The sequence below is a fragment of the Sturnus vulgaris genome, chromosome 2, assembly GCF_052056855.1.
Source record: "Sturnus vulgaris isolate bStuVul1 chromosome 2, bStuVul1.hap1, whole genome shotgun sequence".
In the NCBI taxonomy this organism is placed as follows: domain Eukaryota; kingdom Metazoa; phylum Chordata; class Aves; order Passeriformes; family Sturnidae; genus Sturnus; species Sturnus vulgaris.
Window position 1 is genome coordinate 20,902,369 of NC_142244.1, and position 24,880 is coordinate 20,927,248.

At 47.7% G+C, this 24,880-nt stretch overlaps 2 protein-coding genes across 3 annotated transcripts in view; one reads left to right on the plus strand and one right to left on the minus strand.

The window, feature by feature from the left end:
- SCAF4 (SR-related CTD associated factor 4) overlaps positions 1-14,410 on the plus strand; it is a 30,459-nt gene extending 16,049 nt beyond the window's left edge. For both annotated transcript variants that reach the window (XM_014888727.2, XM_014888726.2), the window contains 12 exons: positions 268-376; positions 703-870; positions 1,463-1,548; positions 2,205-2,395; positions 3,368-3,468; positions 4,460-4,573; positions 5,263-5,419; positions 6,230-6,384; positions 7,149-7,311; positions 7,416-7,496; positions 7,579-7,767; positions 13,241-14,410. In XM_014888727.2, the coding sequence (XP_014744213.1) occupies positions 268-376; positions 703-870; positions 1,463-1,548; positions 2,205-2,395; positions 3,368-3,468; positions 4,460-4,573; positions 5,263-5,419; positions 6,230-6,384; positions 7,149-7,311; positions 7,416-7,496; positions 7,579-7,767; positions 13,241-14,079 (2,353 nt within the window). In that variant the 3' untranslated portion in view covers positions 14,080-14,410. The remainder of the gene's footprint in view (positions 1-267; positions 377-702; positions 871-1,462; positions 1,549-2,204; positions 2,396-3,367; positions 3,469-4,459; positions 4,574-5,262; positions 5,420-6,229; positions 6,385-7,148; positions 7,312-7,415; positions 7,497-7,578; positions 7,768-13,240) is intronic.
- A 1,809-nt stretch (positions 14,411-16,219) lies between these two features.
- SOD1 (superoxide dismutase 1) lies at positions 16,220-19,635 on the minus strand. Its single transcript, XM_014888729.2, has 5 exons — positions 19,495-19,635; positions 18,979-19,072; positions 18,504-18,573; positions 17,046-17,160; positions 16,220-16,712 (listed from the first exon to the last, which is right to left on the minus strand). The coding sequence occupies exons 1-5, from the start codon at positions 19,567-19,569 to the stop codon at positions 16,602-16,604; spliced, it is 465 nt and encodes a 154-aa protein (XP_014744215.1). The 5' UTR covers positions 19,570-19,635; the 3' UTR covers positions 16,220-16,601.
- Between the last annotated feature and the right edge of the window lie 5,245 nt (positions 19,636-24,880).

Below are 24,880 nucleotides of genomic sequence, written 5' to 3' on the forward strand. Positions count from 1 at the left end.
CTCATATAAGTACAGGGGCGAGAGAGGCTCTAACCTTTGTGTAGCATCTCTTTAAATGTGAAAGGACTACTCTTAAGTGGAGAAAAGATCAGGAAACCACTCTTTCTTCCTTTTCTTTTTTTTTTTTGTTGGAAACGGGATCATAGTAAAGATAATTGTTCTGTCTAAAATAACATCAAGAATGTGTAGATGTGCATAGAAATCTGTAAAATAAAGACAAGTCTGTTCATTTGCTGACTTGTCTCACCAAAATATTCCTGTTTTCAGTGGGTTTCCAGGAGAAGGCATGCAACAGCCAGTGTTTCCTCAGCTCCCAAATATGGATCCTTTTCAGCAGCGGATGATGGGAATGCAGCAGGATCCAATGCGGCATCAGGTAACCCCAGGTTTCCCTTGTCTTCCTGTTGTGTTTTCCATCCTTTGCTGTTTTCTTTGGTGCAGAAGGAAGGAAGTGATTTTCCTGTTGGTGAGGAGTGAATGTAGCTTAGCCCTCCATCTTCCCAAGAAAACATATTTTTGGTGTCCATCCTAGTCAGGCTTTGAAGGACAAGATTGTTACTTCTACACCCAAATGCTTGGCCTTCTTCATCTTTCCCCCATCTTTTATTGTGACTTTTGAGCTGACATAAAACTTTACTTGAGTCTGCTGGGAAAGCAAATGTAATTCCTTCTCCTAGCTGGAATTCTTTTTCTTCTCCCAAGGTGCCGCTTCCTCCGAATGGGCAGATGCCAGGCTTTGGTCTCCTGCCTACCCCGCAGTTCCCACCCATAGCTCAGCCAGTGATGCCTCCAGCAGCACCAGTGCAGCCAACCTTCCAGTCTCCCTTCCCAGTCCAGGCTGAACCACACCTGCAGAAACCCCACCAGCAGGTGAGCAGCTCTTACAGTGACCACACCAACTTAAATGCTCTATACATGTCTTTGCAAATGTGTGTGGATTGGCCGTGGAGCAGAAATGTCAGGATGACCAGGAGACAGCTGGCTATGAGGCTGGCTCTGCTGGGAGACAGTTGGAGAGCTCCAGGACTTATTCCTTTCCTGTCTCCAGCATAACATCTTGGAGAAAAGTTGCAGCTTTTCTCCAAAGATCTCACTTTGCCTGGGATCTTGATGATGGAGCAGGATCCACTGACTGATCTTAAGGAATAAAATTGTATTCTGTGGAGATGCAGGTGGTGCTGAAATGGGTAAAATGTGGAAAACTAATAATTTGGAAATGGAAAATGGGAATTATGTAAATTATTTCTATGGTGTGTTTTCAGTGGCTGTATTAAGTACATGCAATACTGGACCCTCTCCCTGCTAGTGGCCACATAGTGAAGCTTTTGAGTCATGTTATTCTTTTAATTTCACACATTTGAATATTCAGTGTATTTTCAGTGCCATTAATTTAATCTGAGCATAAAAAGAAATAAAATCCTTGTGCTGCTCACCCATAACACCTGTCAACTTCACATTTTAGGATATGGAAGTGGAACAGCCACCCATTCAGGAGGGAAAACGGCATGTTTCTGACAATAGGAAATCAAGATCTAGATCTGCATCAAGGTAAATGAGTGAAAGTTCTTCTAGTGCAGGAATGAAAAGCAGATTAGCAACTCTAAGATGTACTAACTCCTAAAGTCATCTACCTTCTAGGGAAAGTATGGTATCTATGCAGTTCTCTCACTGGGAGAGAGCAACTTCTTCCATGCCTGTCAGTCCAGAGTAAATTTTAGGAAGGCAGAATGTGATAGTTTAAATTTGTGCTCTAAAAACACTTATGAAAACACTTAAGATTTGTGACTTTGTGTGTCACCGAGCCTGTGTGTCACATCCCAGCTGACTGAGCAGATCTGGCTCCACTCTGTGTTTAGTTGCAAGTAATCTTGTTCACCAAGTTCCACATGATTTTTCTGAAGGCTTGCAAGGTCTTCCACACCCTGAGTGATTTAGAACTTGAACATGATGTAAAATACCATTTCAGTGGCAGAATTTATTTATAACCTTTTTTTAGCCATTTCTTTGTAAAAGCAATAAACATTTGCCTCGTTGACGCAGGTGGAAGTGTTGAAGTGGACACATTTTTGATGGTTAACTTCAAGACAAAATTGGTAAATGATGAGAAATTGGAAAGTAGACGGATCTCTGCGGGTGCTTAACTGAGGCTGCGTGTGAGTGTGGGGATGACAGGCACTGAGCAGGCGTGGCTCTGGTTCCAACAGGTCCCCCAAGAGGAGACGCTCGCGGTCGGGTTCGCGCTCCCGGCGCTCGCGGCACCGCCGCTCCCGCTCGCGCTCCCGGGACCGGCGCCGGCACTCGCCCAAGTCCCGCTCCCAGGAGCGGCGTGAGCGTGAGCGGGACAGGGAGCGCCGCTCCAAGGGCCTGCCCCAGATCAAGGCAGAGACCGTCAGTGGTGAGTCTGCTCTCCTCCTGCTTGGTTCTGTAACTCTGTGCCTGCCAGCAATGCCGTTTTGTGGGCGATTCCTCCAAAGTTTTTGTGTTCCTTGGGTTTCGTGCTGCTGCTTGTGGTTTTCCAGGCTCATCCAGACAGAACAAAAATTAACTGCCTTGTGATTCCTGGTAGGAATTTCACCACACTTCCCTGTACGTGCTTTACTCATAGTAGACAGTTTAGCATTTCTGGCGTATCTCCAAATTAGAAATATTTTGGCTGTAAAATGAGAAAAGGAAAAGCTGAAAGCCCATATTTTTCTTTTCCTTCCTTTGAGACATATAAGGTAAAGCAGACTGAACAAAAGGAAATTGAGTTCATTGTAAATTATTACAATTTTTCTGAGTACTCAGTCTTATGTATCTCTCCAACCTGAAGGGGAGCTTTGACCTGGAAAACACACAGGCTAATGTTTGGATTTCTGATAAAATCTTGGCTTTGCCAGTGTTTATAGACCAAACGTAGTAGTCGTCTTCTGAATATTCCTTGGCAGTGTGGAATCTTCTCTGATCCCAGAGTATCAAGTAGAATAAAACCATTCTTTCTTACATGAGAGACAAAAAACCTGAGGTGTTTTAAGAGCCGTAAGTGACAGTCCCAGGGGTGTAAAGGCCTGCAGAGCCCTGGTAGCTGTTCAGTGGAAGCTCCCTGGCCGTGCTTTGAGATGTGCTACTGCCGACACCATTTCCCAGGTTCTGTCATGCTGGCTGTCAAAGTTTGCAGTTCTTTATCTCTCAGGTGAAAAACCCGGATGAGTATTCAATGTTGCTGCAGTAATCTGCAGTCTGGAGATGCCTTAAGCTCCTTTCCTGGTTATTACCCTGGATTCAGTGGCTATAAGTGGGATTCAATGGGATAAGTGTTGGTTATCTGTCCTATGAGGAGCTCGTGACAGCAATGGCTCTGACCACCTGTGCTAACTCTCGGTTGTAGTTTGCAGTACCACACTCTGGGTAGGACAGCTCGACAAAAGGACAACTCAGCAGGATGTGGGAAGTCTCTTGGAGGAGTTTGGCCCCATTGAGTCGATCAATGTGAGTAAAAGGGATGCAGTGTAAACCACTTTGATATGCTTGGGTGCAGAACATCTCTCCAGGCTGCTCTGTGGCAGAGTTCTTTCTGATAGATTTCGAAGAGCTGGCCTCTCATTTCCTTTATGTCTTGTTTTCAGTGTGAACGCTCAATTCATGTGCCTGACTTGTACACAATCAAGAAGGGAGTTCTATGCTTTTTGACATTTTTATACTGCTTTGGTTTCCTGCAGTCTAAAAATGCTCATAGAGTAATACAGAAGATTATCTCATTTTCATAAAAATCCTGCTTTCTCTGCAGGATGGTGGCTGCAGACGTACATCCCATGCTTCTGAGTACCTTGGCTGCTTCATTTTATTTGATTTTAGGAGTGTGGCCTCTTCAGCTAGTGTTCTTGTTGCTCTTTGGTCATTTTAGCCATAAATATGGAGAGCTATTGTTTTATTTTGCTGTATTTAAGGATATTTTATATATAAATTATAGCTGTTCCATTAAATTCAAAAATTTCGTTCATTCTAACAAACAAAAATCAGGAAATTTTCTTCTGATTCCCAAATTCTAAAAGAGCATAAGAGTTTTTTTCCCAAATTTATTACAAATAAAAATTAGTCCAAATCTGCAGCTAGAACTCGATGTGGAGGTGCAGCTGGCAAGAGCAAAGGGGGATACTGTTGTGCTTTTCAATGAAGTAAATAATTGCCAGACATTAGAATTTACGTGAACACTGTTGTTTAGCAATTTGAAAGAATTAAATATGCAAAAGCCAGTTGTATTTTAGAGTTTTAGAAGTTTTCAGAAGTTGTTGAAGTTTTAGTTGACAAGAAATGTGAATTTGCAGGAGATACTGGCTTTCTTAGCCTCTTAAACTAGCATTTCGTTCCATACTTCCATAGATGCTTTTGGAACACCCCCTGATGTCCCAGCTTGTTGTAACTGAGCATTTCACTGTTTGTTACCTGCAAAATGAACTTTTTCTCCTTAAACCCCACGCAGATGATACCGCCCAGAGGATGTGCCTATATTGTCATGGTGCACAGACAAGATGCCAACAGAGCCCTCCAAAAACTGAGCCGAGGCAACTTCAAAGTCAACCAGAAATCCATCAAGGTACTGCCTGGAAAATGTCAGGCTTTCCAAAGCTGCTGTAATTACTGTCATCCTGTCTCATCTGTGCTGGGCTTTGGGGTATTTCAGACTTACATGTGTTCGGGAGATGATATTCTGTACAATTCTGAAAAATACATGAGTGAACTGGTTTTTGAGAATTTTTGTTCCTGGTCCATAGTGGGATTAGTGGAACCTTGTATCAGTTTCCTTGAAAGATTGCCAGTAATTAGCTGTTTAATCAACAGAAATGGTGTCCTTTTCTCATTACAGGGGACTGGCACTGTGTGTTTCTTGTAGCTAGTTATTTGTCTCCTAACAGAGTTTCATTACATATGATAATCCTACAAAGAGTACTAATAAATAAGCAAATATGCATTAATTAGTGAAGTTCTTCCTTCTGTAGAATGTCGAGTTAGTGTGACACTGTCCTCCAAAGGGAAATTGAATTAATCTTAGTGGCTGGGGATCATCAGAAGAAGCAGCTTTATAAATTTTTACCAATTATATACAAGAGTCAAGCCAAGGAATAGGAACTGAGTCTGCTTTAAAAAAAACTTACTTCAGAGTTTTGTAGCTGTTTCACTTAGGCTTTTTACTTTTTACCCTCAAATGCTGTTTTGTGAGAATGAAATATTAAATCCATTAAAATGGAAACATTTTGCTGACTACTTGTATTTCCCACCCCCAAGATTGCCTGGGCTCTGAATAAAGGAATAAAGCCAGACTACAAGCAGTATTGGGATGTAGAACTGGGTGTGACTTACATACCATGGGACAAAGTCAAACCTGAAGATCTGGAAAGTTTCTGTGAAGGAGGAATGCTGGACAACGAGACCCTTAGTCCAGGTACAGTGTTACTGTGTATGTTTTGTTATTGAACGCTTTGTTTCAGGGTTTGGCCATCCTGTCCAGTTTGCCCAATTAGCTGGTGATTAATGTATATGTGCTGTAATTGTAGCATCTCTTCGTGCTGAACACACAGACATCAGTTGTGTGTTTTAAACAAAAAACGTAATGAATCATGAACATAATGTCAGTGTGTTCCAGTCCTCTTAGTGCTTTTTTCTTTCCCGAAGTGCCCCCTCACTGATCCCTCTTTGTGCTTAGCTGGCTTTTCACAGGAACTTCTGACAGACTAATAGGAGCTCTTACTTCCATAAATTAAGTTTAAAGCTATATTTGAGATTTCTCTTATTTTGCTGCAATTCTTTATAGTTGTATTCTCCTTTTCCTTGTGTGAGACTTGAAGACGTTGGGTGTTTTAGAAATGAGTTCTCAAATTAGTGACAAAGCTGCTGCCTTCTTGCCAATGGAATAAGAGAGCAATAGAACAAACCTGTTGAAAGCTTGTCCCAAAAAGCCTTACAGTTTTTGTCACAGACAATGTAACAGAATCCTGAGTGTGTATAAACACTGTCAGTGCAAAGGGTTGTTAAATGATTACTGAAAGGAACAAGTTGATTTGCTGTTCCAGTGTTTGTTGTGCTTAAATGAATTTGGAATTTTTGTTGTCAGAAATAGTCTAAATGCTTCTTAGCTCTGTGCTGCTTATTACCTGAGATTTTTCAATTAGGTCATTTTTGTTAACATGACTAAGCATGTTTCACGTGGTGCTGCTTGTCTGATCCGTGTCTGTTGGGATTTTGTTCTGGACAGAATGGAAGGGAATTACCAAGAAGTCTGAGAACGAAGTGGCTCAGAATGGAGGTGCAGAAGCTGCACACAATGAACCAGTGTCACCTATTCCCAAAGCTTTACCTGTCCCAATTCCTGTTCCCATGCCTGCACCAATAACAGTACCTCCTCCACAGGTGAGAGTTGTTCCACAGGAATAAACAAAAACTCACTTTAAATAATAATTCAGGGAGGGAGGGAATGCTATGAATGGTAACTGTTCTCTCAGTCACAGAGAAATCACTGCAGTAGAATCTTTGTAATAGAAGGGCTGAATTGCATCTTCAGGTTTTGTAATTGCCTTTTTTTGTTTTGTTGTATGTTTTATTAGTTATTGTTCCTCTAAAAGCTTTTCTTATTGGCAGGTACTCCACTACTTTTATATCAGTAGTTTCTTGTCAATGTTAAAATAGTAGAATCCCTTCAGTCAGAGCTAATTTAAATTCAGAGCTTGATATAAATCAGAAATAAAGAAAAAGGAAACACCAGTGCAAACTCAGGTAGTGAGAAAGAGACAAGCAGAGGTTTTTAATTGCTCTGAAGTTGTGAGCATTCCAGTGGATACTGTCTGGAAATCCACCATGCTGGGTGGAAATGAATCTCAGGCACTGTGTGAGGGGTATGTGAAGGTGAGTTACCGACATGCATTAGTACCCATTTAGCTCAGAGCAATATTTTTCTCTTAATTACAAAGGCAAACAAGACTGGTGTTGGTATTTCCATTGATGGGAGTTCCTGGAGTGTTCGTGGATCTTTTGTGCAAGTCCCCAATTGTTGCAGAGGAATTTGAGGTCGCTGAGATGTCCTGGTGGAGCTGGACAAAGACAGAGATCCCCCAGCGGGACTGAGAATCATTGGAGCACTCTTGGGCTAACCCATCTTTCCCCCTCCTTTTTCCTAGGTTCCCCCCCATCCATCAGGGCCTCCCGTGGTTGGTGCACTCCAGCCCCCTGCTTTCACGGCACCTTTAGGGATCCCCCCTCCTGGATTCGCCCCTGGGGTGCCTCCGCCACCACCGCCTCCGTTCCTCCGGCCCGGCTTCAACCCGCTGCATTTACCTCCAGGTTGGTGGGGTGTGCCAGCCTGGGGGCTGCTGGGCCCAGAGCTGAGGGGCTGCATGGTGGGTTGTGCCAGGGGGACACTCAGGGCTCTCCTGTGCTTCTTGTAGGATTCCTTCCTCCCGGGCCACCGCCTCCCATAACTCCTCCGGTCTCTGTCCCGCACACTCCGGCAGTGAACATCCCAAACTGTAAGTGTTGGGCCTTGTGGAAGGCAGGGATCCTGCAGGAATTGCTGGCTGGTGTTCAATGTGTTCTTGCCTTGTTCCTCAGCTACAGCAGCTGGTGGGAATGAGGACACTTCCAAGGAGTCGTCTGTAGGAAATCCCATCCCAACAGTAGTTTCTGGAGGCAGAGGGAATGCTGAAAGTACTGACGCTTCCAAAATGTATGGCACTGTTCCACCTCCTGTAGCACCTACCAATGTCCCTGCTCCTGTCACCCAGGCTGTTCCACTCCTTGGTAAGTTCCTCTTGTGTAAGTTCTGCATTTCATGGTTCCCTACGTGTAAAATATAATTTTGATTTGGCTACTGACTTCCAGTCCAGGGCAAGGGAAGCACATTTTTCTCGACTTGTTGAGATTTCTGTCCTACTGTTGGCTTTAAAATCAATTTTAGAGGCTTCATTTTGCACAGAAGAAACAGTCAATATTTTTTGCTATGGAAGATCTGCTTTCTGAAGAAACAAAGCCATAATGTGTAAGGTACAACTTAAAATGCTGTCCACTTTTAACAAGTGAAGGTTTATACAGTGTAGGGAATGAACTTACAGCAACACATCTGTGTGGCATAGGAACCAGGTTTTAGACTTAACTATTGCCTATATAAAATTGCAGAGAAACTATTTTTTGTGTATTTTTGAGATCTCTGAGGATGTGAATTCTTGTTATGTATGGAATAAATTGTTTTAGTAGAAGAGAAAACCAAAAGCTTCTATGCAACCCTGCAGCAGGACAGATTTTGGAACCTTTTCAGAAGATACTATTTAAATATTGCCAAATGGTTTTTGGCTAGTAAACTCAAGATAATGGGAGTATGTTGCATAAATTACTTTTCCTAATATGATACAAACTTGGTCAGATTTTGAAAGGGAATGTTAACTGTTACAGAGCTCTGCTAAATGCTTATTTTATGATGGTCTGGATGGGCCAGTGTCAAGAATTTATTCAAGAGACTTGTTACCTACAAATTTTAGCGAGATGACTGCATTTATGGGATTTTAGTCTCTATCTGTAGCCTACTGAGAGCCTAAGAAATGAGTGAAAAAGCTGATTTTGTGTTAGTGTGTTTTCAGTGATCACTGAGGAAAGTCGGAGATTTGTCTCCCTGAGAGCTCACTGTTCTATTGGATGTGAGGGCTGAATTTTCCATCCATGACTTAACGATTCATGGATCCTTCATGTTGAAAACTTGACAGAAGACCCTTTCAAAATAGAGACAAGCTTAAGAAACTCTGTGGTGACACCAGGGAATTTTGTTAGGAATTTCAGAAATTCACACCTTCCTGCTGAATGACACTTTCTGTAAAGGTAGCACAGAATTTTGGAGTTCCAATGTTTTGGACAGCATAACCTGCACTTTGTATTCCAGGCCTTTGGAATGTATGAGGCTTCTCTGCACTTTGCTGTATCTCTGCACACGTGACAAAAAGGTTTTACAAAATGAAGACTGAGCTAAATTGGACACCCAGATCAGTTCCTTGGACAGCAGCTGCTTTTTATTCTTAAAAATCCAGGGAAGCTGAATTTGAGATACCTGGAAATCAAACTTTGGAAACTTGCCTCTGCTTTTGTTAACTTATTCACTGAGTGCTTGAGGCAGCTAAAGTTCTCTACGTGGTCAGAGTGACTTCTGTCAGTGAGGGGAGGGTTTAGAGTTCACAGAGCAATCCTGGAGTAATGGCTGAGACCTGTATGTTTGCCTAAAAGAAGTAGCATTTGATGTTGGGGAGTGTCTAATTTCAAGAAGTTATTTATAATTAAAGAGTTATGTGAAACCCATCCTGAACATTCTGGAGTTTCAGGGCTGTTCACTCTGATAAAACAGACAGGAAAACCAGAGGAAACAGATGATAATATTTTATGTGATTAAAGAGAAAAGGTTACTATCAGTTGTCGTGGCTTTTTAAAACCTTTCACTAAGTTAGCAGTAATTGTATTCTTCTTAAAAGCACTTGGAGTCACTCTTGCATCAAGCTCTTGAATCTAGCTGTACATGTGAGAGGCTAGAGTGTCCTGGGAAGGATGAGGAAATGTTCTCAGGGTATTTGGGCAGGATAGGAGAGCTCCTGCAGCAGGCTGGACTCAAGGGATGAAGATTGCTGGGAAGAGGCTGTGGGAGAGATCCAGACATCTGGCTTGGGAACGCTTCTGTAGTCACTACAAAACACAGGAGCTCTTTAATAACTTCTGTTACTTCAAAAAATGCCACCTCCCTCTCGAGGTTCAGTTTTTCTGTGGAAGACATGTTACAAAGTAATTCTGAAGGGATCATTGTAACATTTCATACCCTTCCATAAGATCTGTCTCAACTCCACTGATTTCCTTTGTGCCTCCACTGTAATTCCTTCATCCCTTCCAACCAGGACATGATTGTGCTTCAGAGAAGTGATGCCTCTTGGACTTTGGGTCTGGATTTTTTGAGCTTTTTTCTAAAGCCCACTGTCAGGTTGTTGTGATTTAGTTGTGCCCTTGACCTCATGCTCTGCTGTTACACCTTGTTGTTATTGGGAAGAGGACAGTCCAGGCTGTGATGGCTCAGTGTGTGCTCAGGAAATTGGAAATGATCTGCAGAGCAGGTATTTGTAGGCTCCTTTGACGTGTGCGTGCTACAGGAAATGACAGCTTTTAAATCTTTGGAGATTGGTCCACGTGTTTCCAGCACTGAGCAAATGGTGTAGGTCGGGCCTGTAATAAACTGAAGATGCTGTGTTTGGAATACTCAGATTGCAGTTGTAGCTCCTGACCTAGTGCTCTTTATACCCAAATTCTTTCAAGGATCATAATATGTAATCAAAGCTAAGTTATTCTGGAATTCCCATCGAATTTCCATTCACTTCCTGGTAGTGCGAGCTCAGTTATTGCTCTTTGCTCCCCTGGTGGCTTGTTCTGAGATGATTTTTGTAATCTGCGGTAAATCATAAAACACAAATACAGCATTCTCTAAGCTTCTCAGTGTGACTGTCCTAAAATGTTGGGGCGTTTTGGCAAGATTTTTCAGCTGTGACTTCATTTTTAGGCCCTTTAGTTCAGCCTTCTTTTCTTTGCAGTCTTGACTTGCTCTGAAAGATTCTGTATCAAACTCCAGCAGAAACCCACCAGACTTAAAACATGGTCCTTCTCTCAAGAATTCCCTGGCAGTATTTAATGTTCTAGCTGTAAGATGCCACATTCCCCACTGGAGAACAGCAGCTTGAAAGTGGAGTGAAAACCTGCTGCTGTTGTGCTGGATCTGTGAGCTTTTGGCTTGTTCCATGTGTTTCCTTGAGGTTTGTGTGCCGGGACAAACGGAAACCACAGAGCTGCACGTGGTGGGAAGTGATTTAAGGGGTTGTGAGTTACTGGAACCACTTAGTGAGCAGAGTTTGTGTAAGAGTAAATCAGGTGTGTCAGCATTGGTGACATGGGAATTATCCTAAGGGAACATAGGCTTTGTCCATCTGGGAGCGATGATCAGATCTGGATCACAGTGGCATGGAAATCTGGCTTCATAGCTAATTTATCAAAGCAGTGAGGATGGCTCCTCGGCCCTCTCTGGACAGAAGATACTTCAGGCCAGCCTGAGCACTAGGGCTGTGTCGTAGGAGTCAAGTGATGAAACTTAGAACGCTTTGGGTGTGTAATGGTTACTTCTCCGAAACCAGTAAAATCTTGTGAAGGCAAGGTGTGGTTTTGCACGTTGGGACAGAGGAGCAGGTGTCAGGTGTGAGGGAACTGGCTCCAGCAGGACAAGCTGGGTCAGGAACTCACCTCGGGGTTTCTCTCAGAGCTCAGAGAGTTCATACCCAGTTCAAGAAACTACTTGAATGTCAAGTACTTCCTAAACCAAAAGAGGACTTGAACTTGCCCCAGACATGGTGTGTGTGTGTCTGTACCATGAATGTCCCTGAGCATTTTCAGTAAACTGGGATGTGTTTCTAGACAGCTCTTTAGGTTTGTAGTTGGTGCCTGATTTGTCAGCAGAGTGAGTAAAGTCTCGTAGTTCTACAGTTGCTTTAGCCTCAGCATTGAAGGGGGTTGATATTTAAAATGAATTCAAAATAAAAAGTGTGCAGCTCTCCAACCGATGCAGTTCAGAATGAAGGAGTTCCAGGTACCATTATGTTGCTTCAGTGCTGCAGTTTGTGTAGAAATAAGGTTGAGAAATTAAATTACTTAAGCTTATTAAATGTGAAACCTCCCTCCCTCACCTCATGTTCATGCTCTGGTAACCCACATCTGCTCTGCTGCTTCTAAGTAGAAGCATAGGCTTAACTTCAGCTCTTTAATTCTCAGTTATTCTATTCTGCCTTGTTTTAATCTTCTGGGGAAGATGAAAATACGTTTTTACCAGCGAGAATATACCCAAACCTCAGAATTCCTGGGAGACATCATTAGTTATGAGTCTGTGTTGTCAGATCTGTAGTTCTGTCACAAGAAGAGTTTAAACTGCATAATTCCAGGCCTGGTTATTGACCAGGAGGGGGAAAGGCTCTGCATTCTAGAGAAAGGGAAAAATGAAGAAAAAAAATGCTGTTGGTACTGGAGCATTTCTCTCCAAGAGTGTGACCTGTAAAGCCGTGTCTGACTGCTTGTAGGGCAAGGGGAGAGAATATCATGGACTGCAAGATGTCACGTGAGTCTTCTCACTGGCAAAACAATTTCCTTCCAGTACGAATTTAAAGTGCACTCAGGTGAAAAGGTTTCTGTCAGAGACGTCCCTAAAAGTCAGTGGTGTGGTGAGGGCAGCACAGAAGGCTCACGTCTGTCTGGAACGGATGGAACACCAGGGCAGCTGAAGGGGAGCTGGTGTGGCTGCTCGTGCAGCTTTTGCTGAAAAGTGCAGTTTCCTCTGCTGACACTAAATCCAACAGGAATTCCCACAGTATTTCATTCTGGTTTTATCCAGGCAGGGGCTGTGTTTCTAGGGCAGGAGGTGCTGGTGAGGAGATGGGAGCAGTGTGAGCACTGGACAGTGTTCCTGGTTCAGACTGGGGAGGCACCTGCCCTGGGGTAGGATGGCCTCAGCTGGAGCACAGAATTCCTTCTGGCTCTTTGTATTGGTGTCTAGGAGCTTCAGGCTGACACTGTTTGGAGAGGGAGTTTTTTTCCTCCTATGAAGAGCGTAGGAACAAAACTGGAAAATAGTTGATGCTGGATATGTGCTATAAAGGATGAAACAGTATTATAAAAGAAAGAAGAATGACCTCTTGCATTTTCTTTTTGTTTACATCGCAAGCTTTATTCTACTGAAATGAATCTTTGTTGTGTCTCTTTTCTCTGGAATGGCAAACAGAGCTGTGCTCCAGCTATATTCCAGGCTTATCTCTGCTGCCTGTGTGGATGAGCCTCTTGCTGATGCTGTGCAGCTCTGAGCTGTTCAGCTGCTGTTTGTAGCAGAGGGAAATGTTTGAATCCAACGGGAGGGGGTGAGGTATCTTTCCCTGGAAGCACACCAGCAGGAAGGGCCTTTGGCTGCAGTCGGTTGAGGAAGCAGGAGGCTGAGCTGCACAAGGGCAAAGGCTCTCCCCAAAAGAAGCCTGTGGGATCAGGGGTTAGTTGCTGCCCTGGGCACAGTCATTGCTGCCAGCAGCACACAGCGGGGTGTTGGCAGCAATGGAGATCCCAGGAAGCTCCCCTCCAGGTTCTGAGGTGCTCTTTTCCTGGGATAAAAGCTGTGGAAACGCTCTGTATTCTCTCTTGCCTGGCTCTGACTGTCCCTTGTGTGTTCTTGCAGGCACCCAGGGCGTGGCCCCGCCGCCGCCCGCGCCCGTGGTGGGGCTGCAGACTCCGTCCACGGGGCTGCTGGGCGCCCGGCCCGGGCTGATCCCGCTGCAGCGCCCGCCGGGGATGCCGCCGCCACCGCTGCCGCGCTTCCCCATGATGCCCCCGCGCCACATGCCCCCGCACATGATGCACAGAGGGCCCCCGCCGGGCCCCGGCGGCTTCGGGATGCCTCCCCCGCACGGAATGAAAACTCCCTTCCCTCCGCCCGGCCACTTCGTGCGGCCCGGGGGCGGCCCGGGCGGCGGCGGGCCCGGCGGCGGCCCCGAGGAGAACAGGGACGGCCGGCAGTTCAGGAACGACAGGCAGTACACGCCCAACAGAGACCAGGAGCGATTCGGGAGGAGATCCTTTGGGAACCGGGCGGAGAACGACCGGGAACGCTACGGCGGCCGTGACGAGCGGGAGCACGAGCGGCCGGGTGGCCGCGACAGGCGAGACTGGGGACGCCGCAGCCCCGAGCGCGACAGGCACAGGGACTCGGAGGACAGGAACAGGCGCTCCAGCGGCCACCGAGACAGGGAGAGGGATTCCAGGGATCGGGAGTCTCGTAGAGACAAGGAAGAAACGCGCGGCAAGGAAAAGCCGGAGGTGACAGACAGGGCGGAGGGCGACAAAAACCACGAGCCCCACGGCAGCAAAGCGGAGGGCGTGGAACTCGTTTCAGAACTGGCTGCGGGAGACGCTGAACTCGCGGGTGCGAAACCCGCGCCAGAGTCAGAGCCCGAGGCTACCTCATCCCTGGAACAGGCGGACAAGGACACGGGCTCGGCGGCCGAGGCGCCGCGCTAGAGCCGCAGCCCGGCTTGGAGCGTGGAGCTCGAGTTGTACAGTGCTGTAAATCCGCTTCCTTCCGCCCCTGCGCCCCCGACGCGGGGCACTGTGAGCAATTTGATTGCTTCCCTTCTATTTAAAATAGCCACAACATAACATAAAATACTGAAGAGATGATTAAAATATTACCCATTTTTGCTGTAACTTTTTTAAAGTTTTGACTTTAAAAAGTTTACGAATCAGAAGTAGAAGTGCTTTCTATTTTTTTTTTAATTTAAGAAAAGGTAACGGTGAAAGCTCCTCAAAACAATAGGGATGTGTTTTTAATAAACTCTATTTTCGTAACAAACTTTTAACGTGTGCTATTCTTCCTACGCTGCACTGAAGTGGAAAAGGAGTGTTCAGCAGCCTAAAGTTGGAACTGTTAAAGCTGTACTGGAGTCTAAATTAGACTGGTTTGGTTCTGTTTGTTAAAGGAAATCCATCTGTTTGTGTAGCGTTTCACAGAAGGAAATTTTTATTTGTAACAGTCCTCTGGAGTTTTAGATTGCTGCATTTTAATGAGCTACTTGACCACCTCGAGGTAAAAGTTAGTTTCAAGATGTTAATTGCATAGTTAACTGTTCTAGTGTTTGCAATGCAATCCATTCTTTGCTTTATTTTTTTTTCCCTCCACCCTCAGTTAGTTCTGTGGTTCCTGTCACCCTTAATTTGCCTTTTTTTAAGTGGTGACACCTTCAGGCACGGACTGTCTGCTCTGATGTTCCAAAGCGTGTGAGACCTCGGAAGCACCAGAATTCCAGCCTGGCTCTCGGGGTGGGGCTGGACAAGGACTTGTCCCTTACTCCATGGAGATGGGGCTGCTCCTGCAGGAGCGCCTGCCCCTCCTCACCCTGCCAGAGGTAGGTTGTAACCCCATGGGCTGGGGACAGATGGCAGCTCTTGGTGTTCCTGGGTGTTGTTGGGCCACCTCCTCTCCAGAGCACCTGTATGTTGTCTGCTGTGCCGGCTGTTGGTGCATTCTCCGTGGCTGATTCCTGGGGCAGGGACACTTTGGGAAGTTCAGCCCACCCTACGTGGCTCAGTGCTCTCCTAACCCCAGCAGCACCAGGGCAAATCCTGTACGAATCCTGTGCATATTCAGTGGCTTTTTTCTCCTTGATAGAGGTGTGTTCTACCTTTTAAAGTTAGGGATTTTGCCCCAAGGAAAGGGCAATTGCTTCCTTGCATCAGTCCTTTTTCACAGCTGCCCTGCAGCAGAGGGAATTGTCTCTGGGTGGGGGGGGGGAGAGGGTGGGAGAGCCACTGCGGAGCTCTGGACTGGGGAGAGGACATATATTTTTATGTTCTTGCAATAGCAGAATAAAGAGAGAAAGAACCTGTTTACAGATTGTAGTGACCGCAACTTCCATGTGTTAAAACTCGTGTCCTCACTGGTGGTTTCCTGCCGAGCCCGTGGGACGTTGCCTTGTGCCACACATCGAGGTTTGAGCCTTGGAAAAAGCTGCCTCAGCTCTGGAAGGAGGGAGGGTTTGTTTCACTGAGAACACCTCCTTAAAGAGCTGGAGACAAGAAAAGGCTGCTCTGTTCACACAAATCCCATCCCTATTCTCTGCCACGGTAGGGTTTTGAAAGCAGAGCCTGGAAAACTGTGGGACAACTCTTTACCACCTTCTGCAGCAGTGCCTGCATATAACCCTTACAGCAGCAGCAGCAACAACCTTCTGGAAGAGGCACAGGGAGGTGAAGAGTCACAGTGGTCTAGCAGCAACAGGGAATGTAAGTTCAAAGTACTTTTACAGTATTCCTGCTCCACTACCCAGTTCCTTAGTAATGTGCCTGAGTGGAAATGGGGTTACCTAGAACTACAGCCTGCTACTTCCATGAATATACTGAAGTACAGAAGAAAGGAACATTGATACCAGTCCTCATTAAATGACTCATTTTCTGTTAGAGAGACCCTGAAATCTGTTTCAGAAGGACACAGCAGAACAGAAGGGAGACCGGCACTGGCACACAGTGGTCACTCCTGGGATCCTGCCTGGAACCTGTTGCTGGATGGAATTTAACCACCCACGTACTGAAGCCCAGGGCTCTTTTTCCCCAGCAGGGTCAGGTTTGGGGTGGTTCCCTGTTCACAGACAGCCGGACCCAGGTGTATCTGCCCAGAACATTTATTACACAAATTTGAAGCCTACAAATGCTGCCCCTGCCCCAGGAGGAAGTCCTGGCACACTCGGGGGCTGCTGCTCTTTGTCAGAGCACGTGGGGCTCATCCAGGGTCTGAGACAGAAGCACTACTCAGATCTTCCCTCAGAGCAGGGACGTGATACGGAATGGTGACAGCAGGAGCGTGAGCAGAGACCACAGAGCAGTTCCATCAGGGACACTTTAATTCAATGTGCATCATACAAAACTCGGTCAGTCTCCAGTGTGTGAGTGCTGCTCGGGACGCAGAGGAGCAGGAGATTAACGACAAATCTTGAGCTGGCATGAGGAAGGGCAAGAGCAGCAATGGAAGAGCACTGCAGGTACCACACTTAGCTCTTGGCAATCCCAATCACCCCGCAGGCCAGGCGCGGCCCTGCGTTTCCAGTTAATTTGCTCTCGTTGTCTCCCCCTCTGCCTAGGTCATCCCGCTTCTCGTGCACCTGCAAGAGAATTTAAGAGACCTTAATTGATCCCACTGTGGATCCAGTCACCACTGCTCCTGGTAGCAGCATCACCACCAGACTAGTTGCACAATACCAACCTGATAGCCCTGCTAAAAACTCCCAACTGGACCTAAGAGAGGAGCTGCCTCCAGCACCTCCAGGGCGATTCAGGCACCCATAGCAGGAAGGGGCAGAGTTAGAGAGAGACATCTCCCAAAGGCTGGCAGGGAATTAGGGTCATGGCAGTCAAGTGCCACTCTAAGACACAGAGGGATGGCTGTAAATCCCCTTTCCGTGCTCTGGAGATCCCCAAAGCCCCTGGGCACTCACCACCATGGTACGGCCGATGATGCAGTGTGGTCCGGAGAGGGAAATGACGGAATCCTGCATCTCCACCTCTGCCACACCTCCTTTGGCAGTCACATTGCCCAGGTCTCCCACGTGCCTGCACAGAAACACGGGAAACTCAGAAAGGGGCCTGGACTGACAGCTCTTCCAAGGGGAAGGCTGGAAATTTATGTTACAACATGACAAAGGCTCCCACATCCAGTGGGGCAACCTTTCCTGCAGACTTGGTGGAACGCTGCTACGTTCTCAGAGATTTTGCTGTCCATGACAGCTAAGCTATTCCATAGGCAGCTGCAGGCTTTTGGTTTTAAGGAGGATTAGGAAAAGCAGTTTGTCAGGCAGCAGGTCAGAGGCAATGCAGGAACTGCTCAGTTCCAGCCAGTACCAGAGATGATCATTCCAGTTTGGCATTGCCCCATCACTTGGCATACTGCTCTCCCACACAGCTTCTATCAGAGCTACATCTCTGCTAAGGCTTCCCTGGAGAACTGAGCCTCCAGCAGTGGAATTTTCACAGGACTTCGGGACATTCTGGTGTGCTGTATCCTGCACACCTGTCCCAAGCACAGCATTCACTCAAAATGCAGCCGATCCTGTTCCATCAGGCTCCTCTGTCCAGATTCAGGACCTGGAATACTGACACATTCCTGCTGGGGGACCAGCTCAGCCAGCCCAGGGCTGACCACCAACCAGCTTTTTACACAGATTATTTATTTTTAATCAAGTCCTATAGAATTGGGTTAATGGCATCTCTCCCTTGAAAAATTTACTTAATTTAATTTTCCAGGAAGCTTAAATCCAATTGTTTCTGTAGACTGATAAAAGCAGGATCCAGTTCTCGCACCCCTCCTAAGGAATTCCCCTGCCCACAGCCACACCAGGAGCAGGATCTGCCGAGGCTCCAGAAGCCACAATATCTGTGCAATCCCAACCTTTAGCCCTGAGCAGTGGCTGCCAGGGCCTCGACACACGTTTCATGCTGTGTCATGTAGGAGCTGGCCCGCATCCAGCTCTGCCGGCCTGTGACTCAGGTGGGATTTATCAGCCACATGAGGAGCACTCACAGACACCAACATGAGCACCTGCGAGGCCGATCCTGATGCCAGGCTGGTCCCTAAGCAAGGCCAGACTGCCTGAGCCCTGCTTCCTAAAGCCAGCACACACAGCCACACCACTTCCTCTGGCACCCACCCAAGGGAGCTGAGCTGTGAGAGCTGCTCCCAGCAAAGAGCCAGGTCTCACATCCCACTGAAGCACAGATACACAGCATGAACATCAAGCCCTTGCTGTCCCCTCCTCCCAAGCCATGACAAAAACAGAAAATGCCCCCAGGAGAGTATTTCACACAGCAGAAACAAACTGCTGGAGTTACCAAAGTGGGCATGGGAGCCCTGCAGGAATTACCAGGGTTTTTCTGGCACTTCCATGCCTTGGACTCACCTCTCGGCATCGCTGGGACCCCCGTGCTGCTTCCGCTCTGGGTTGAAGTGAGGCCCAGCACTGGTGCAGCCTGGAACACAGCACAGCATCAGAGCAGGATCCCAGGATAAACCTGCTGCTCCCACACCGCTCCCAGCCACAGCAAACAGCTCCTCTCCCGTGCCATGCCCTGCTAATCCCCTGGAGATAAATCACCTGCTACACGCTTACAAGTCCCAGACTCAACCAGATTTCTTATTTCATAACGCTGGGTTATCCGAGCGTTCAAGTGACTGCTTGGTATGTCAGGTCTTGACCGCCAGCCTCAACTTGCTCACAGTATTATCCAAGAAACAATTCCTCGGGAAAGGTCACGATTTCTCACACAGATTTACAGACGTGAGACCCGAGCTGCTGCTGCAACACCACAAGCAGCTCCTGAGAGCTGAGCAGCCACGTTCCAGCCATGACCCAAAGGCCCGGAGGAACATCTTACCATTAGTGTTGTCACCGAACTCATGGACGTGGAAGCCGTGCTCTCCATCGGCCAATCCAGTGATCTTTCCAGTGACTTTCACCGGCCCAGTACCCTTCAAGGAGAGGATTTATAAGCACAAGGACTTTGGCACTGCACAGTTCCGTGTCAAACGAAGGTGATAGAAAGCACTGGAGGCCCCCCCACGAGCCCACGACAACTCTGAACAGAATGTTTGTGTCCGTTTAACGCCCTCAAACACATTCCCTCCCCTATTTTATCACCAAGCGCAAGGAGTACCCGTTATCTGATGGCGCTTTCCAGAAAGATCCTGTACTTTCACAGAGGACCGCGAGTGACCCCGCGGCCGCTGCTCCTTGGCCGACCCCAAGGGCCAGCGCAGCTCCCAAGGGCCGCGGCCATTTGGAACCGCAGCGCCCTCGAGCTGAGCCCGCCCCCCTGCCCACGGGGAGAAGAGGGAGATCCGGGGGGGTTTCGCACCCGCCGGCGGTCTCGGCGGCCCGGCCGAGCCCTCACCTGCTGCTCGAAGTGGATGACGCCCTCCACAGCCCCCTCGCCCCGCATCACGCACACGGCCCGAAGTGCCGCCATCTTGTCCCCGCCCGCAGTGCCCGCGGACTGCGGTCAAGCCCCGCCCTCGCTCCTCTTATATAGGGCAGGCGGCCGGCGCCGCGGCCAATCGCGCTGCGCACCGAGCGCGGGTCAGCCAATCGCGGCGCGGGGAGGCGGGAGCCGCGGGGTCGAGCGGCGGCGCGCGCGCGATGGAGGAAGGCGCCCTCTGGCGGCGGGAGGCGCATAACGGGATCGGGATCGGGACCGGGACCGGGACCGGGACGGATTCAGAGGGAGCGGAGAGGGAGATGCTGCTCACGGCACCGCTTGCAGCTTTGTTCCGGCCGTGCCGTGGGGACGAGCAGCAGCGCTGTTTCCCTGCCGTGTCTGCCGCCGCGCTGGATCGGATGCTCGGTTCTCATCCGAACCTGCGGCTGCCCCGGGGCAGCTCCGTGTTTGTTTCAACAGAGCTGCTCTGCCCTGAGGATGCTTTGAACTTAAATCAGAATCACAGAAAGATTTTAGAGTACCTGGCCTTTAGGTAATCGCGGAAAGGTTTGGGTTGGAAGGGATCTTAAACTCATCCGGATTCACCCATTCCATGAGCAGGGACACCTTCCACTGTCCCAGGTGCTCCCAGCCCCAGTGTCCAACCTGGCCTTGGACACTGCCAGGGATGCAGGGGCAGCCACAGCTGCTCTGGGCACCCTGCGCCAGGGCTTTTCCATCACCCCAGGGAACAATTCCTTCCCAAAATCCAATCTAAACCCACTCTGTGTCAGTTTGAAGCCGTTTTCCCTCTGGGCTCTCTCCAGCAGCTCCAAGTCTTCCTGGTGGCGAGACCCAGCTCTGCAGGTGGGGGCTCACCTGAGCTCAGGAGCAGAATCCCTCTCCCCTGCTGCCTATGGGGTTTTTTGTTAATCTTTATGACTGAGGTATAAATCACTTAAAGCCCAGGTAGTTTTAATTTACTTGTTCAGGACCTCATTAGGCCAGGGAAGGATATAGGGGAGTTGTTTTTTGATACACCAGATCCATACAGAAGACCTGAGTCACGGCTCAGGTGACACTACTGAAGCAGAGATTTATTTGCTTGACAACACCAAATCAGGTAAGGAAAAGTTGATCCACATAAATACATGGAGACTCTTTGTCTGAGAGACACATTAGGATTTTAGTTTAAACCTGGAAAGATGCTGGGAAGAGAGCCAGCCAGAGCTTGTTATCTAGGAGGAACCTTGGCAGTGTGAGATAAAACTCCTTGCAGTGCCAGTGCTGCTGTGCCTGTAGAGGAGATTCAGTAACTTGGGAGCAAATAGGTCTGGCACAAACAGGTCTGGCAACAGGTGTGGCACAACAGCAGTGCCCTGAGCCTTGCTCCATCAGGAGGAGAGGTTCCAGTGCTCTCCAGGTGGCCCTCGGTTGATTTAGAGAGGTTTGTAACCTTTTTTTGTTTTTAATAGTAATGCCTCATTTTACTTCCCTTATGACTCTTCTCACCCCTCAGGGCCCTCTTGTGCAGGGCTTTCTCTTACTTTTACTCTGATCTCCAAACCTGCCCTGCTGTTTTTGTCAGGTTTATTGTTTCCTCCCTGGAAGTGAGTTCCAACATCAGCCCTTTGTCGTGCCCCTACACGAATGTGACAAAAAGGATGGACGAGAGAGCCATTTGTGTCAGGCTCCTCCGTAGGTGAAGTGAAATAACCCAAAGTAATTTCAGAGACTGATAGTGCTCGTAATGGGCGTCAGGACTCCTGGGGTGCCCCAGTGGGGCAGAGCTGTCACGCCCAGGGACACCCCGGAGAGCTGGGAATTTCAAGGACTAACACAAGAATTCCTGCAGAAAGAGGTCAGCGATATTACACAACCCTTGGGAGTGTTCTCTGTGATCCTTTTCTTTCACAAGTACAATGGAAATACCAAAGTATCGGTTACTGGTGTGCTCATTCACATCCAGAAGCCAGGGAAGAGTTGTTGTTTTCTCCTACATACTTCTTTTTAACTCCTTTATTTTCTTAAATCTCGCTAGTAGATGAGAAAATCCACTCCCACAGTGCAGCTGAACCAGGTGTTTGGCAGCACAAAAATCGTCATTCGACCCTGTGACATCAAATGGTGATGTGATTATTTTGTCCTTTGGAGTATCAGAGCAGAGAGAACAGAAGAGAAAGAACTTATTGTTCTCTCCTAACCTGCCGGTTTAAAGGACGATGAAATAACTGCTGTGGGATGCAGGTTAACAGCCACCTAAGCTATGCAGAGAGAATTTAATTAACTGCACAGCAAATGTGACAAAGTAACAAAAAATCCCAACCCATAGGCCATGTAAAAAGGTAGAGCAAGGATAAAGCCCTCGAGGGAGCAATTTCTCAGTGAGATTTTATATGTTTAAAAATAAGAGGGAATTTTGAGAGTTGTGTTTCCCATGGCAACCATGCATCTGGTGCAAACCTATGGTATTTCTTGCTGCTGGTGATTCTCTGGGAAAAGCAGGGAGCTGAACTGAGACGGGAATGTCCATCTCACTCCGGGCTTGCCGGAGCTGTGTCCTGAGCAAGACTTTGACTGTCATTAACACTTCCTCTTGGATTACAGGTGGGGAACGCCACTCCCAGCCTCTGGGGGATGCTGGCAGAGGGCATCCACGGAGTTCAGCTTGTGTGGTACTTGCAAGGTGAAATGGAAATTATTCTGTCACTACGAACTGGCTCCCCAGGGGAAAGCCTGCTGTTGGAAGTGCTGCTGATAACCGGAGTGTCCAAGTAATTAAAGCGGTGTGAGCAGGAAAGCCTTTGCAGGAACAGGCAAAATTAAAACCAACATTCATTCGGGGCTGAGCTGAGCTTAATCTTTGTGCTGCCAGTCCCTCACCCTCGGCTGCTCCCCGAGCTGAGCAAACTTGAAACATGATTCTCAGAGGAGAGGTTGTGTAAATGTTGCTCAAGAGCTTTGTACCTGGTGCGAGCTGCCAGGGCAGCGGGGCTGCCCAAGGTCTAGCCCACTGAGGTGTAATTATTTGTGATATTATTGATACTTCTGGCAGTTCAGTCACCAAGTGCTTTAAATATTCCACGCAGCACCAAAGCCGGGGCGTGTTTCCCCGTGGAAACAGCCTGACAGGCTGAAACTGGGAGCACAAAGGCAGGAAAGGCAGGATGGATGAAAATAGGGATTCTGAGGATTGCCCTGCGTTTGCAGAAACAGCGATCTGCTGAGGGCTTTATGCTGCTGTGGCACAGGGAGCTAAGTGCAATCAAACTGGAACTTAGCTGGAGTTTTAAATGGTTTTAAGCTCTTATTTAGAGCATGGAAACATCCCTTCTGAAACTGGCCAAATACAGAATATTGTCCACAAAGCATATCTGAAAAATGTTGTTTTTTGAATGACATTCTCTCAAAATGTTTACACGCTCAGGAATGTTATTTTGGCCATGGAAAGGCACCTGAAGGAACGCAACCAGAATACTTCATGTCTATGTATAAATATAGAGATATATTTATGGGATAGATATTTTAAAATATCAACTTGGATCAAAATCGACAAAGTCCAGAGAAACCCTCTACCTTGTTATGCTTTATATATAATGACTGGATGATGATTTCATTCACAGCAATGAGAAGGGAAAGCTTGGCCTTAGATTTTATTGCCAGGTTTTGATTTGTGAAAGTTTAACTTACAGTGGTAACTAAACTAAACAAAAAACTTTGCAAATCCCAGCCCACACGAGCGTGTGCCAGAGGTAAGATCCAGAGGGCTTCATTTGGATTTATTTCAGATGCAAACTGCCCTGCACTCTCATTTTTGCCACATGCACGGTTCAGTGGCACAGCAGGTGCCAGGACACCCAAGGGTGAGGTGGCTTGGATTTAACCCAGCTGTGTTGGGTAATCCTTGAGATGCAAAGTACAAAGCCACAGGGAAAATGCTAAATAATACAAAATGGAAAATAAATGCTACAGCAGGTTAAACTACCTTGTTTCTGCAGGAAAGCACGAAGGACAAACAGAATATAACAGGCAGGTGTGCGGAATAACAAATGTGTGGTTTTATTTGGAGTTTTAAACTCGTGGTTTCTTCTCTGGGAGCTCTGGCTGGTTGGGGAATGGGTGAGTTCCTTCACGAGCACCACAGTGGATTTGTAGAGCTGTGGGTAAAACGAGGCTTTGGGGTGCTGGTTTGATACAAGCAATTAATTAAGTGGGAACGCAGCTGGAAAATGCACCAGCCATGTATTTTCCTAGAGTTTCCCCAGCACTGTGGACTACTTATTCATTAATATTTATGTGTGGAAGTGTTTGCAGCCGTGCCAAAGGGCCGAAGGGCACTGCAGGAGGCAACCTGCAGAACTTGTACCCCATGTCCCTGCCACAGCCACCATCCCTGCGGGCTCGTGTGGCTGGAACACCTCCCCAAAATGTGCTTGGGGCTCCTCTGTGTGCCTGCAAGGCCAGAGGCTGGGCTGTGATGCTGGAGCTGGAGGCAGGAGCAGAATTCCCCTCCATGCTGAGCTGTATAGAGAGACTTCAGACCCTGCCCGTGGGCTCTGCCAGGGCCAGGTTCTGGAAAAAGCTGCGGCATCTCCAGAACCTGTGTCTGTGCTGAAGCACATCCAGGGGGCACGTGGGGCTGGTGGGGCAGTTTAAGCCTCCTGACAGTCCCTGGCCGGCAGCCACCGTGTCACAGCCTGGGAAGCGCCTGGCAGTGCCGAGCCTGGCACGGCTGCTCTGTGCACAGCTGCAGCAGGGCGAGCTGCCGGCACCCAGCTGCTGCACGGGTGTTTATCCCCTAAGCCTGGCCTAAGCGATGATCCTGGCTAGGCCGTGCTCACAAGAGCTCGGATTTCCTGGCCAGCATCCCTGTGGCACGCCGCACTTGAGGCACAGCCCCAGGTGCAGTTGTGCGGGGAGCTCTGAGCTCTGCTCGGCTGTGCCAGGTACCTCTCCAGAGCCAAATCCTGCTCACTGCAGCGCCCTGGAACCTTTCCTCTTGATTTGTGAAAGTTTAACTTACAGTGGTAACTAAACTAAACAAAAAACTTTGCAAATCCCAGCCCACACGAGCGTGTGCCAGAGGTAAGATCCAGAGGGCTTCATTTGGATTTATTTCAGATGCAAACTGCCCTGCACTCTCATTTTTGCCACGTGCACGGTTTAGTGGCACGGTTTAGTCCTGCCCTCAGCCCCATGTCCCCTGGCTGCACTCTCCTGGAGAGACACAAGGTCCCCCCCGGGCAGGTGCATTTTTGGATATTCATTCAGAGACTGAGCTCTAGAGGACAGTTTCTACAGAAAACAGAGGTGGAAAAGGGAAAATGTACTGAACACAAGCTGGAACCAACTTGCTGTTTCT

Bases quoted from the DNA above. Each gene is read 5' to 3' on its own strand.
- SOD1 (XM_014888729.2), bottom strand. From the start codon at position 19,569: ATGGCGGCACTTCGGGCCGTGTGCGTGATGCGGGGCGAGGGGGCTGTG. The intron at 19,073-19,494 runs GTGAGGGCTCGG...CTCTCCTTGAAG, and splicing joins TCATCCACTTCGAGCAGCAG to GGTACTGGGCCGGTGAAAGT. The intron at 16,713-17,045 runs GTGAGTGCCCAG...ATTCTCTTGCAG, and splicing joins TCATCGGCCGTACCATGGTG to GTGCACGAGAAGCGGGATGA.